Below are 15,014 nucleotides of genomic sequence, written 5' to 3'. Positions count from 1 at the left end.
CGGATGCGAGAGGGGCGAGGGGCGCGTTAAGCGGACTCCCTGACCAATATTACCCATATCATGAGGTCTTCTTTATCATGTTGCCTGTCCCTTAGCCTAAAAGAATCTCGGTAAGGTACCAGACCTCCTACCTAGATTTGTGATTGTCAGTAAGATGTTAATAATTAGGAGACCAATGGAATACAAGAAATTGGACAGGAAAATGAGTGGCAATGAGCAGAATGTAAATATAAGTATTAGTACTATTAATTAATTTGATAAATTGTAATAGAAATGCATAACATGTAGGAGTACAACAATAATGAATAAAGGCCAACTATCAGGAAGATATCTAGTTGACCTCTATAGAAGGAGCATAATGTACCGGCGGAAAAGGGAACATTTTACCATGTGTCTGATGAGATCCTGCAGATCTCCAGAGACCAGATGGAGTATGAAGAATAAGAAGACTATTTCAAAGTCTAATCTGGAGATGAGAGTTATATCAAGCAAGACTCATGACACTAGGAATACTAAGTAGAAAGAATTTGGACACAAATAGGTAGACACTGCAGGATATCTAAAACAGGGACTTTCAGCATCTGAGAATCCTAATACCATTGAGCAGATATGGAAATTATTAGAACATGACCAAGCAAAAAAAGATTGCCTGCCAGCAGTATGTGAGCTAGATACTTAGTTGAATGAAGAGGGTGCCAGAGGGCATTGTCTGGGTGCAGTAGTAGCTGGTAAGATCAATAATATGAATACTAAAGCTGAGAGTAGGTCATTCACAGAATGAGTGGAATATAATAGTTACTAACAGGGTATCGTGTAGACATGAGACATCCTACTACACAATGTAGAATGTGATATCTTGCTAATATTGCATTCTGATTAACAATTAGCATTTTGAATGTCCCATGTGTCAAATGCATGGACCACACAGGATGCAGAAAATTGTTTTTACTAATATAGGATACCAGTTGATTACTACCATGAAGTGCAGAGAGGGGCAGTTGACCCAAATACAAAACCACTATTGGATGTCTATTTGTATCTTAACTAGGTAGCTTCCTGCAGTTTCTAATACTCCTATGTTTATTCCTGAATCTCTTAAGTAGTATTTTATTCTAGCAGTAATAATATTACTTTATTAATAAGATACTACTAGATATGTAGGATAAATTGGAAGAGGGTATTAAGAAAAACAGTGGCCTTTTGAGAAAACTAAAAGGATCTTTAGTTTATTTTTTAGAAAGATGTACAAGAGACTCTTAGTATTTATATACCTCTAATTATATTCTCTATTTCCTGTTATAGGAACAATATGAAATGAAGACCTTGCTGATACAAGTAATGCTAGAGTAACAGCTGGATGATGCTAAAAACCAATAGTATAAGATAGTGGAAGAAGTAAGGGAAAGGTTTCTGTTAGGCGGAGACAACCTAATAGACTTTAGAGTTATCTAAGCCAACTAAGATTTGTTTCCTTAGATGGAAATTGTCTAAGAAGGATCATATTACACGAGTTTTGTTTATAGCTATTATGAGAGAAGTAAAGTAAGTAAAGTAGAATAGAATTGTGAGAACAATATTATCTTGTTAAGATCTCTTCTCCATTGCTTGATAATGTTTAAAAGCTGAGAAGGCACTTCGATAATTATATTCCTCTTCCGAGTGTTTGTGAACTACAGCTATCTATTATACAGCTATGTACTTCTTTGATCAAAACTCATAACATCAGGTATTTTCCAATGGTGTAAATACCTAGAGACTCTGAAAATCACCACACTCTCTTCAGTAATTATGATATTGCTAACTCGGAACTATACTATTCCCAATAGTAATTATCTGATTATCAGAGTCTTTAAACCTATGGCCCAGTTCTTAAGTCGAACCGAATTGGTCCTAATTGTCACAGTCAGCGATGAAATGATCAGTATCTTCTGCGGATTGTATCTGTGGAGGTAGTTATAATTGCAATCTTTCAAGGTCGCCTAACTTCAAATTCCCCTAACTCCATATTCAACCTACTGTTATCTTCCAGATTACTTCCTACTAATTTGCAGGAAGCTATTCTACTGGATTGATAGATGATCCCTCTATCAAAAACCCTTGGTTGCACTGGGTAACACAGTTTTAATCGCTACTCTAGTACTGGAAACCTGTCTCGCAACTACAGTGCATTTCTGGACCCAGTTGTAACACTCCTTAAAGTCTATTGGCTTGTCTGGTACTGTTCCTGGAAGTTCTAAACTCTTCTGGTTATTATAGAGTGGGTGTGAATGTATTGGTTTCTCTTTTAGATGCTTTAACATTCGATACCGTATTGTTGTATGAAAAAATTCCCGTTACTTACAACATATGCCAAAGATGTCACATCTTTGAAGCCTAGTAACTCTCTGAGCAGTTGACGGATTTGCTCCAGACCACTTCCCAGATCTAGCCAAAGGTCTCCTCCCATTTATTCTGCAAACAGGATATAGTAGGAAAGACTGCAGTGATGTATGCAGTGTTATTCCGACACCTTCAATTCTGTGGCACTATAGTTATACCATCCAGTAAAGATAGATATGTATAATGACTTGCAGGCCCCATATGGAGGCCACAGTCGGGTGTTAGAGACTAGAGATTCCAATTCTAAATGGAGTTACCCAACTTAGGGTGGTTCCTAAGTATTGAATCCCAATATTCCTAACAGTTTCTACTGGCTGGAACTCAAGAGAGAAGACAAGTACAGTGTTCAAACAAGTAAGAAGGATGTAAAGTAATAGCCTAGTCCTTCTTCTAGTTGGAGGAGCAGTTAAGAAAAGTACTGAGAAATGTCAGTAGTATTGAGGTCTTCCTAAATAGCAAATAAATTTCCTATTTGGAAGGTGTAGTGGAGATGGAGAGTAAACCCATATACCTTAATATATGCTTATAACACAAATGAAAACTGAATATACAAAATATAGAAAGTAAAACTAATCAAGATTATTGCATGCTCAGTACAGTATTTGTTATAAGTACTACTCTTGACATTTACTTTCTAATTAGGAATGCTTTAATATCAAGCACTACTATCAGAGCTGTTTTTTCTCAAGCTAGCTAGCAGGACCTAGGCATGGGTGGAGGCTTTTGGTCTATAAAGCACATGCTGTTAGGACTAGGCTTTGTTATGGGCCCTGTTTCTCAGGAGCAGGGACAAAATAACCTCAGTTAATCTCATTAACTGGGTAAAAAAATGAGCCAAATCGGACCAAAACTGACAGAGATAGAGCTATTTGAAGTTGTTGAACTTCAAAGAGCTATAACTTACTCAGTTTTGGTCCAATTTGGATGATTCTTTTTTTAACTTGAAGTTAATAACCTGCTCTTGGCACTCCGTTTGTCGGAAACGGGGCCCCGTAACGAACGCTAGTTAGGACCAGTATACCTTACTAAATGATTAAAAGATGAATAAACGTGCTCATAGTTATGAGTATTAAGCAACAAGCCAGGTGAGAAAAGTAAGTGTAGATTAGAATATCTTGTCTCATACATACTACACTAAGTTATACTAAGCTACAACAAAGTTATATTTAAGCCACAAACAAGTGATGTTGAGCCCCAAGAAAATTGTATTGAGCCACAACCTTGGCACTAGTACCGATCCACAAAGAATAATAAAACCTTTATCTGACTTTCCGCCGCCATACCAAGGAATCAGAGAATCAACAACTATCACTATGCCTCCTAGATAGTATTCTCCTTAACTGCTTTCGTCTCCTTCGCTTCCCCCTCTTTGTCGTAGGCCTTTTTTATCCAGTCGTTCAAGCCGCTACGATTGCGTGCAATCTCAATCGCGTAGAACTATCGCGCCTGTTGATTAGGTTTTTATGTTATATATATGGTGGGCTACCAGATGAACGAGTAAACATACCTGCATCCGAGGAACTATCCAGCAAAGCTCTGTATCAGCACCAACTACCCAACAAACCTCACCCGGGTGGACGCTCACCGAAAATAGTGGTATCTTTCTCATACTCTACCTTCGCATCCGTTCTTAGTAGCGTGCCAAAGTTGTAATCCCCAACCTGACATTTCCCTACTGTCAATTCCACCTTTGAACTTCCCCACCCTCGCCTATTGGTATGCGAGGAAATTCTTACTCACCCTCCTCTCATACTTCATCAAAAAGTTTCTCCACTTCTCTTTCCCAGCTTTACCCTTCATCTCGTCCTCACTGAGCGGCTTCTTGGGATCAAAGTCCGGGAACGTCTCGAAAAAGTGATCGTATATCTCCTGGTCCATGCGTGTAAGGCGTAGATCGGTTCCTGCGCGCCGCTCAAGGATTGACCAATAGGTTTGGGCGTGGATGACCGCTAAAGGAAAATGTTCATTAGTACTATTATTTTCTATCAAACCTACGAAGTGGGTGATTGGTATCATAATTCTGAACATACCCTTTACAGCAAATTGCTTTTCGATCTGTGAAGGGAATCAAGGTCAGCGCTGGTGTATATGGTGGAGAGGAGTAGGGGTGCACGTCTTGTAGGTTTTGCGCCTGCTCGGCTCTGAAATCCTTAGGTATCGACATTCTCGACTGGATACCGTGGGCCCTAGCTGTTGGGGTGTTGTGAGAGAGGAGCAGGAGAGGAGGGGGTCTCGACAATAATATATATAATATTATAATGTTATTATCTTTCTCTTTTGGGACGTGGAAATCCCCACCATCTAATCTTATCTGATCTGGAACACGACTCTGGGTGCTCCTATCACCCCCAATCATTCGGGTCACCATCATTGTCACTTGGCTAGTGTTCGAGCAAAACTTGGTCGATAAGTAAACGACATAAATAAGCAATATGTCGTAATTCATTAGCCTCCAATATTCAACTAGCAATACAAGTGCAATTGGACTACACAAGGACAACCAGAACCTCCCACTATGCTCCTGAAACCCCAAGCCCGTACAACCACAGACGATGCCTAACGCCATCTCAAAACGAAAATGTTTCAGAAAAACGCCATGAACCAAACCCTTAACCTTCCTCCCTCCCATATCAAGAAGGCACCCGGGCCCGTGACCGATCTCATAACGTGTCGAGTGCCTCAGATAGCCGGTTTCTAAGATTTTGATTCTCCTGTCTGACCATTTGGACTTCGTGGCCTATGTTGCGAAGGATGATATCCTGCTGCCGAAACCGCTCACTCATTTCTGCTCGCATGTCGGTTATTTCAGACTTGAGTGCAATTTGCATCTCCATAACCATGTTGTGTAGAGCAGATCGCAGCTCGGCGTTTTCGGCTCCTGGTAATTGCATTCCGACTATGGAGAAGGGAGCTGATCCCGAAAAGCTACCGGTGATCGGAGGATGGTGAGGGGGAGGTGATATATCTTGCCTAGAGCTATTGGGTTTTGGGGAGCCGCTTCCTGAAAGCTTGGGAAGAAACGAATGGTCTTCGGTATCATGTCCTATAGGAATGTCCCGTGTCATCCTTGCTTCATCTTGCCAGGAAACGGTTTTGCGGCTTTTGAAAGAGCCGGTGAGAGACCGCCTGCCCCCGGCGGAGTCATCAAGACCCAAAAGTGTTTCGGGAGCCTGGTCAGCATTAGATTGCTTCCTCTTGCGACTCCTTCTGGCCTCTTTCCCCTCTGCTAACCAAATATCCGCTTCAATTGACCCGTCATCAACAGCTGTTGCCTCATTATCAGCAACAGTAGTTACTGCTTCGTCTGCAGCTTGTGTAGTAGGTTTCTCCTCGTTGTTACTTCCGTCCATCGCCCTAACAACTCGCGCCCCACTTGATGTCTCGGGCCTCGGATCCGGTGCCAATCTCCCCGGACTAATTCTCTTTTCCCTAACAACCTCGGGGCTTCGGGGGCGTTCCCCTTTGGATTTCCCCGGCATATACGGAGCAAATAGTGCCAGATTACCACGTACTGGTTTGCCAGTCTGCCCCATAACCCTTGCCCTCACTGACCGAATATCACTCAGAAATTTCCCATCACGCGTCTTGTCAGTGACTGGTTGTCCCTTAGAAGTCCCAGAGGAAACGTGCTTGACAGTGACGGACGATTGTGTGGTCTTAGTATACCTCCAGTCCCGGCCCTGCTTGTGCACTGTTTTCCCCTCAGTTTTGGTCACAGTGTTCGGTGTCTGGCCAGGACCGTCATTTCTGATTACCGGCGCCAACGGCTGTGGGGTCTTTTCCCCAGACCCGCTCCATAGGGGTGGGGCGCTAATGGAGGTTCTCTGGGTTTCCATCCTTAGAGCTCGTTCTTGGGGATCCAAGTTCTGCGCTGCTGAAGTTGACTTCTTCTCATTCGTTGGTGAAGCCCTCAGCGGTCGCTTCTTTTTCACGGGGCTGAAAAGTCTCATGTAACCTTGATTGGTCACTTCCTCGACATCATTACGTTCTAGTCCCGCCCCCGCACCCAGTTTTGAAAAGGAATCCCCAATATCTTTGCCACCAGGAATTGGGGGCTGGGGCTCTGAGGAGCGGGATGGGTTTCGATTTTTAGTGGCTAGACGACTTCCAGTTCTGGCTCTTAGCCCTTCCCGTACTTTGGCGGGAGGCTCCGAACCGGGGCGCGACCGGTTGTGGGAATATAAATTTGGATCGCAGGTTCCTGAGTTCAGTGGAATACATATATCGCCAGCAACCTGATCCACATTAATAAAATTAGCAGACAAGCGGAAAAAGCGCAGCCAGTATGGAAGAATGTGGACGACTACTCACCCACTCAACCCCAAGGATCTTCCCTCCCGCGACATCAACAACCTGCTCGCCAACCTTATTTCCATGGCCGTCATAGACGTAGCACCTACCATGGACAGATCCAACTGCGATCAGGTAAGCTTTCGGGTCATCTCGATCGCCGGTCTTTGCCGCTGTAGACCTTACAGTCAGACTGGTAGCTGGGGCTCCGGTATGCCAGCTTCCGAGCGTGTCACGCATACCAAAATCTACAAGAAAAGCCCTCCCGTCTTCACCCACAGTAACAGCCCTACTCCGGTATCCGGGGAGAAATTGCACACCAGTGATTCCCGATGACCCGGCGACACTGGGATCGTGTAAGTGGCGGAATGTATGAATCTCTTTCAGGTCCCCTTGTCCGATACCTGTTCCATGATCTCTCCTCGCGCTGCCCCCCCCTGATATCTTACTATAGTCGTAGGCCGCGAGAACACCATCGTTGAATGCAAGAACAAATATGTTTCGGTGAGTAGGATGGAATACGCAGATGTTTACCGAAGTCGTAGAAGCACGAGGGGCGACTGCAATGGTGGTCGCCAATAACCGGTTGTGAACTTGAATCACTGGAGGATTTGCGGAGCAGGATAAAATAAGGTTCGAATCACATGAGATGGCAAACGAAACGACGGCTGAGGGATGGGCCTAGAAAACGGGTAAGCAAGAATGACGGGAGAGCGGTGATAGTACTGTCAGAGCACGAGAGGAACAATACCTCCGCAGCGTCAAATACTTTGCTTTCCTTGAAGGAATAAGTTTGGACACTATTATGAATAGAATCAGTGAAAAAGAGTGACCGTGATTCGTGATCGTATTGTAACAGGCGGCAATGCTGGACAAATCAGTATCCCATCTACTTAAAATTGAACTCAAATAGCACATACCTGTGCGCCCCTCAGTCGATAAGACCTATTTTGTCCCTCCCCTATCTTATGCAGTATAACAACCTGAGCGTCAACTATCGCCAGCACGGAACCATCCTTTGCGCCCTTCGCTGCGACAATGCCCCCGGACCCGGAAGTGAAAACACGATTGCAACCATGACGATCCCAAACACGCACCATACTACTCGTCGTAACGAACAGCTTCCATCGTTCATCATCTTCGAAAGGCGCAGAACCCGAGAGTGTCGAGTTTACTAGCGAGAGCGGAGGTTTCCTTTGTGTTTTTGTACACTTGGGGGTCGAATAGGTAGACGTGAGTATTGTTGGGAGCGACATGACTATCGAGAACTCTCGCATTCAGCAATTAGCTTGGAAAATAGCTCTTTTGTTTTTATGTGAGGCGACTACTCGAGTGATGGTTGCTGTCTTAGTTTCTCGATGGTGTTGATATACCGGTATGAATGAGAAAGTTGTGCTAATGAAGTAAACAAACACCCATGTACTCGTACATCCCGACTCGAACCCCCCTCCAGACGCACACCCCTCAATGGGAACTGGTATCCCAAGAGGCTCAACTCCCTGCCCTTGCGTTGAGCCGCATCATGGGATCCCCATCACTACAGCAAGCTTAGGGCGCGTTTTGCCGCCACTAGGTAGGAGGACAAAATACGAGGTTGTTGAATTATGCCAGAATCAACCTAGCAGTGGTGTTATCCTGGTGTAGATGGCAAGGTTCAAGCTCACAGAATGAGGCTCCAAACAGCCAGGTTGGACATCTCGGCCCAAGCAGTTTTTGAAAACTCATCGCTTGCAACCCTCCCCACAAGCTTCGTTTTCATTTTATTTCAAATTAATCATCATTCGCATCTGCATTCCAGATACCAGTTCACACAAAATCCGCTCTTGTTCATATCTATATTCTGAATACCAGTTCGTTTAACTCTATACAATGGTTGATTTTTCTCCTGAACTTTGTGCTTCTGGATATGCAATTGGAACCTATTGCCAACTGCATAGAGGAAAGGAACACTCCCGAACCTCAGCGATGACTGGAAGTATATCTATATCTGAGTTGTTGGAAGGGAGAGAGAGGAAAGAATGGTAGAAGTACTCGGAATATCGCAAGCATCTTTTTTGATTTTGCGCCGCTTTCTAGTTAGTGTTGGAGCTCTGGAGGAGGAGACTCTTGTCTACTACTATTTCTATCGCAGTAGTCTCTTGATATCAGTATGGATATATGTTTGGCTAATTATGATAGCATACTGTGGAGTCTCGTTACATTCAAAAACTAACACCACTGCCTCAAACCTTCTTGCTCCAAGAAAGGAAACCTCCATCCTGTCCCTAGATGTTACCTAACCACTCAGGTTCATTCAGCAAACTGCGGTAATAACAATGCTGCCACAGATCAGGTCTGCACTGCCAGGCCAGTACCTTCCACTTCCACTCACTTCCACTACTGCTACCATACCCGGCCTTAAACAGGAAACCGTTCCAACTCCTACTTGGTCCACACAGATCCTACATGTCATAAATGCAAACACTACGGACTCTGTACGAGGGGGGGGGGAAAGAAGTAGTGCGACACAGTAGCAACCGCTTCCCACAAGATCGCAACTCTACTCCCAACCCCCATTACTACAATACTCACTATATCCCCCACCACCTGCCAAACCATTTCAGAAAAGCACTATGACGGTAAAGGGAACCTGCAGAAGTGGGCATTAGTTTAATTAAAATAATATGTACATAAAGTTGAAATAATAATAAAATTAAATGATTTAGCGATTAGTCCACGAAATCTTGAGTGGTGGCAATCGTTGACGAAGAAGCGACAGCGCTTTGAGTGGGAAACCATGCGTGATGATAGGATCCGTGTTATTGCTCTCCGAGAAATAGCGGAGTGGTCTTTCAGAAAGATAGCTGCTGAATTGGAGGAGAAAATAGGACTTAAAGTTCACCATAGTACCTGTGCTCGCATCTATTAACGGTATCGGGAAACAGGTAGTCCTTCCAACTACCAGTGAACAGGAAGACCTCCAATCTTCCAGGAGTTTGATCTACTTGATCTAAAGTCTTTTATTAAAGAAAATAAAAGAAATAGAAGACTCTCTTGGGAAGATATTAAAAAAGAGAAGGGATTAAAGGCATCATCCAGGACAATTAAGAAGGCAGCTAAGAGTGTTAATTTAAATAAAAGAAAACCACGCAAGAAGTAAGTACTTTAATGAAGATTCAAGTGTTTACATAACTAAAAGATATTTTAGATAGGGATTGTGCCCTAAAAATATACCAATTAGATTTGGTTGGTGTATGAGAAAAAGAGCTTGGAAACTAAGAGACTGGTCCAGAATCATATGAACTGATGAAACCTCATTTTCTACAGCTGGATTTGGGCAGAGAGGATGGGTGATAAGAGAACCTTCGGAGGAATATGATCAAGATTGCATTGATGAGGTCTGGGAGTCAGGAAGGGAGACAGTTATGGTATGGGGAGCCTTTTGTGGGGATTTGAGGTCAAAGCTAGTGGAAGTACCAGGAAAGGTTAAAGTGGATTCTTATGAGTATACTAAGTATAATAGCCGGTTACCCTCCTATTCGCTTCCCTCATAGTTGGGATAAGCAAGTGTGACGGATAAGCAAGTTTGACGCTCCGTTTTTTTTTTTTTTTGTAGACCCACTCGGAGAACTTAACAACCCCAACCACCCAAACAGCATAGCGTGACTAGTAAAGGTACTAGCAAATTACGAGCCTGACACCACTCTACTAGATGCGACTCAGCCACCCAGCTGGACTCAATTTCAATTTCCTCTTCCTCTTTAAGCCAGTTACTCTCCCAGTGACTAGCCTGAGTCCCGTCTAGCTTTAAAAAGCTATTGCACCAGCCATAGTACCATCTACCCCCATTCCGCCTACGGTTAACACTCCAACGAGAATCTCCAAGAGGTTGAATACACATGTCCGAGTCCGAAGCTATGGAAAAGCTTGAAATGAAGAAGCGCCTAGATGCAGCAATGGAATAGCTAGCTGGGGAGCCTGGTAAGAAGGCCAGTACTGCAGCAAAAATCTTTAATGTCAAGCAATCATCGATTCGTATGCGCCAACACCGACAACGCTATCAAGAGAGAAATATTCGGGGTACTTTTAACCAGCATGGAGGGAATAATCTTATTCTTACAAAGCTTCAGGAGGAGGCAGTTTTCAGATTCTGCCAGGACCAATTGGAGATGGAATTAGGAGCAACACCTTCGATGATTTACGCCGCAATCTGCCACCTACGTCAGCAAGAACAATGCAGTCCTCCATCTCTGATCTGGTTTCGAAAATGGCTGAAGAAGAAACCTACTCTGTATACCATTAAGACCAAGCCAATCGCCCATGCACGTGTCGCCACTCATAGTGAGGAGGATTTGAAGACTTTTTTCATTGAGTATCAAAATACTCTCACCAAGTATGGCATCAAACGAGCCAAATATATTTACATTATAGACGAGTCTGGAGTTTGTGTTAGATGCCCAACTGGCGAGATTGTTATTGTGCCAACTCATGAAAAGGAGTTGTATACAGCAAGCCCAGAGAATCGAAAGTCTATCACCATTATCGAGACAATCTGCGCAGATGGTGGCCTTCCAATTTCACCTATTGTGATCGGCCCTGGTGAAAGGATCATGGAGAGTTGGGTGAGTGATAATCTTGTAGGGGCTGAAGTTATAGCAGTTTGGCAGACAGGTTATACCAATGAGACGATTGCTGTTGCATGGCTAGATCACTTTATCAAGCATGTGGATGCAGGTCCTGATAAGCATTGGCATATGCTTCTACTCGATGGACATATTACCCACCATAAGGATGACTTTATTCTGAAATGCTATGAGAACCATATTGTTCTCTTGAGCTTTCCCTCCCATCTCACCTATGTCCTTCAGCCTCTTGATGTTGGTATCTTTCGCCCATGGAAACATTACCACAACAAAGCCATTCACAATACCCTACACTCGCTTGATATGGAGTATACAATTTCCTTCTTCTTCAGAGACCTTAGTTCTATTCGTGAACAAACCTTTCAGATGCATACAATTAAAAATGCTTTCACAGACTCTGGTATGTTTCCTGTCTCATTCAAGAGAGCATTGAAGAAAACACGGTATTACAATGCCAGAGGAAACCCTAAAGCCATATCCAACTCCACTGCATCATCCCACTCTGAGAATGGCCCAGGTACATCTGCAAGTCCCAGCGAACCTGAAGTCCCAATGGAAGAAGGAGGTGAGCTCAAGCTTCCAGTTCTTCCCAGCACCTATTTTGAGTGCTAAAAGGGAATCGGGGAATGGATTGATAAAGCAGAAACCTTAAGTCCCTCATCCAAGGACCGCTTTCAACAATGGGCTAGGGGAACACAGATCTGCCTTGCTGAGGGACAGTTGCAAGAGGGATCCTATCGTGCTGTTCAATCACAAATCTGTGAGCAGTAAAAGCGCAAAATCAACTCTCGACGAAGTATTTAAAAAGACAGGATCATTACTGTTGAAGAAGCAAGACAAAAGAAGGCAGAAAGAGATCAGAAAGAAAAAGCCAATGCTATCAAGAAGGCTCGAAAGGACATCCAAGTTGCAGTCAATAAGGCTAAGACAGCCTTGCACTATTGATGTGTTGATACTCACAAGGCAGAAAGGGAAAGGAAGAAACTGGTTCAAACTATTCAGGCTCAAGGTGGTATTCTTCAACCTGAGTTGATGATTCCTATTATAGATCCAGAAAAGAATCCTAGTCCTCAGGATCTTGAGAACTTTCAACCGCCACCAGATCTATTGTAAGCTCTGCTTATGCTAGAGCCAAGTACTCTTACTACCACAGGTACAGGTGAAGTGGAGATTATTACTGGAAGCAGTCAAGTTTTGCAAAGCAGCATTAGTATTAGTCGGAGTCAGGAACTGGCAGAAAGTAATTGTGAAGATTTGGGCAGTGAATCAGATTCTGATTCATCATGTACATCTTCTGACTCAATTGCGAGAAATGCGGACTTTGTAACCTTTAATTAAAGCCATGTAACTACTACCGCAGTACTCATATCTGGTAGAGAGCGTGTGTTATATAACTCTATCTACAAAAAAAAAAAAAAAACTGGAGCATCATACTTACTTATCCATGACACTTGCTTATCCCAACTATGAGGGAAGCGAATAGGTGGATAACCGGCTATTATTCTGGATCCAATTTTAATTCATTTCTGGCATGAGTGTTGTGAGAGATTTGGTTGGACTAGGGTTGTTGAAGATAGTGTACCAGGGCATAAAGAGTAGGTTCTACCACCTTTTAATTATTGTATTTTCTATTTTTTGATATAGAAATACTTACTTAAGAATATAATCTAATTACTGGTTTAATCACAGATATTCTACAAAGTGTAGAAAAAGGAATGAGGTGGATATATTGCCCTGGCCACCACAGTCACCAGACCTGAACTTAATTGAAAATATTTGGGGAGATATGGAAACTTATTTGGGGGAAAGGTATGGAAGAGTTGCAAGCAAGGAAGAGCTAATTAGAGCTGTGGAGGAAGCATGGAAAGTTATTCCTGATGGAAGGTTTATAGATCTTTGCAGAAGTATGTTAAAGCAGGTCAGAGAGGTTATTAGAAGAAAAGGGCACCAAACTCATTATTGATTTATGATTTTCTTTTTATTTTACTTTAAGGAAATACTAAGCATTTTTTAATTTTATCTCCTTTACTTATTTTATTTATTGAATGTAGTTGTGGAAAATGGTAGTACTATATGTTGTTGATATTGTTTCTGTTCGAGAATTTGTGTTACACGGGTGTCACATTACTTTCTTCCCCCCCCTCGTACAGTCGTGTTTGAAAAGTCTACACACCCTACATGGCAACGGTACTACCACTTCAAATAATGATATTGACCACAACAAAAAAGAGATATAAATACAATTTTAAAATAGATAATAGTAGAAATAGAAAACAGCAGTTTCCTAATGCTACCATTTTGTATGGCTTCTATCTGCATCTAATACAGCCTGAAGTCTCTCAGGCATCCTCTGAATCCATCCATCAAATATCTCCTAGGGAATGAGGTCCCACTCTTCCTTTGCTGCCTGAAATAATTCAGCAGTTCTATGGGCCCTCTCTCAACCTTGGAGAATCACTTTCTCAGTGCTCTTTTGAGAATTGCCCCGGTATTCTCAATAGGATTGAGATTTGGTGAGTTGGGAGGACAAGTAAATCTTTGATATCTACAGTCCTCTTGAAATTTTTTGTTTTCTGTTTCATTATGCCATGATATATTATCAGCAGCCATATATATAGTTTAAGGAGCTATGTCTATGGCTTCTATGAAGGAGATAAGATAGGGTTGATGAATCTCAGTTGCATATTGGTGGAAATCGAGATGAAGTCTGTCTCTTTTGCTGATCCTTTTCTCCTCAGTCCTCTTCCTTAAAAGAATAAGCTTAGTCCTCCCTCCATACATCATTGCAGCATATACATCTATGTTGGTATCACCTGACTTAAAGTTAGACTTTAGGTTTTTTTCTTCCAACCCTTCACCTAGTCTAAGTCTGACATTTCTTCCCATTGGATTTGAATCATGTTCAAGTATAGCTTTATCTATAAAAAACCATTTGTTTCTAAGCTCTTGTCTAGTTTCTTCTCATTCTAGCAAACTTCTTTCTCTTCTCCTTCTGTTCTTTTCTCCAGAAAGGCTGTTTTCTAGGTATCCTAACCTTAAATCTAGCTTCTTTAGATATCTTGCTAACATTATCTTTACCAAGTGCAATATTGGCTTCTTGAGTAATATCTCTTATAGCTAAATAAGGCTCAAAATGAATAATATCAGGAATTACTTCCCTTTTGGCATGAGTAATCTTGGTTGATCTATCAGATCTGGGAGCATCATGGGTGTTTCCATCTCTGGATTTCACATTTTTAACAACAGTTGAAACTGTTGACTTAGAGAGGTTCATTAGCTTTAAAATTTTACCATACTTCATATTAGTATGTTTATAGCGGGCATATATCACGAACGTGGCTTAGCATAAAAGAGGTTTTCATGTAATGAATGGTTATGAGTCACAGGTATGTTATTGTTTTGCACATATGACTCATTCGGGTCATATGATTTGTTATGTGTGGGATTTGTGATGCTTTCGCACATGGCTCAAATATGAGTCATGGGATGTGCGCCTGGCAAGTATGCCTTGCAAGGGTGCCTTGCGGGTAAGCCTTACATATATGATTTATGTTTTGCACATGACCTCGTTATAAGGTCATGGGTTTTACGCATGTGATCACTTTGGTCACATGACTAGTTTATTATGATTTGGTTTCGCACATGTGACCACTTTAGGTCACATGACTAGGAGCGGGAAGAATACTATATAAGGAGGCCGATGCGGCCGAGGAAGATAGGTTC

General features: G+C 42.5%; 2 protein-coding genes; both read right to left on the bottom strand.

Moving 5' to 3' along the window:
* Positions 1-3,465: 3,465 nt before the first annotated feature.
* On the bottom strand, positions 3,466-4,578 carry GSTUM_00000432001 (uncharacterized protein). XM_002837586.2 has 6 exons: positions 4,493-4,578; positions 4,410-4,434; positions 4,120-4,328; positions 3,965-4,040; positions 3,887-3,900; positions 3,466-3,816 (listed from the first exon to the last, which is right to left on the bottom strand). The coding sequence occupies exons 1-6, from the start codon at positions 4,541-4,543 to the stop codon at positions 3,700-3,702; spliced, it is 492 nt and encodes a 163-aa protein (XP_002837632.1). The 5' UTR covers positions 4,544-4,578; the 3' UTR covers positions 3,466-3,699.
* Positions 4,579-4,782: 204 nt separating this feature from the next.
* GSTUM_00000431001 (uncharacterized protein) lies at positions 4,783-7,587 on the bottom strand (the record flags this gene model as incomplete). XM_002837585.2 has 3 exons in its annotated part: positions 4,783-6,614; positions 6,691-7,350; positions 7,396-7,587. 3 exons carry the CDS (start codon positions 7,585-7,587, stop codon positions 5,040-5,042), a joined length of 2,427 nt encoding a protein of 808 aa, XP_002837631.1. The 3' UTR covers positions 4,783-5,039.
* Between the last annotated feature and the right edge of the window lie 7,427 nt (positions 7,588-15,014).

The sequence above is a fragment of the Tuber melanosporum genome (assembly GCF_000151645.1).
Source record: "Tuber melanosporum whole genome shotgun sequence assembly, scaffold_194, strain Mel28".
Classification (NCBI taxonomy): Eukaryota; Fungi; Ascomycota; class Pezizomycetes; order Pezizales; family Tuberaceae; genus Tuber; species Tuber melanosporum.
This window is presented reverse-complemented; position numbering and strand designations above follow the sequence as displayed.

Coding starts and splice junctions, on each gene's coding strand:
- GSTUM_00000432001 (XM_002837586.2), bottom strand. CDS start 4,543: ATGTCGATACCTAAGGATTTCAGAGCCGAGCAGGCGCAAAACCTACAA. Junction 4,435..4,492: donor AGGCGCAAAACCTACAAGAC/GTGCACCCCTAC, acceptor TTCCCTTCACAG/ATCGAAAAGCAATTTGCTGT. Junction 4,329..4,409: donor AAAGCAATTTGCTGTAAAGG/GTATGTTCAGAA, acceptor ATTTTCCTTTAG/CGGTCATCCACGCCCAAACC.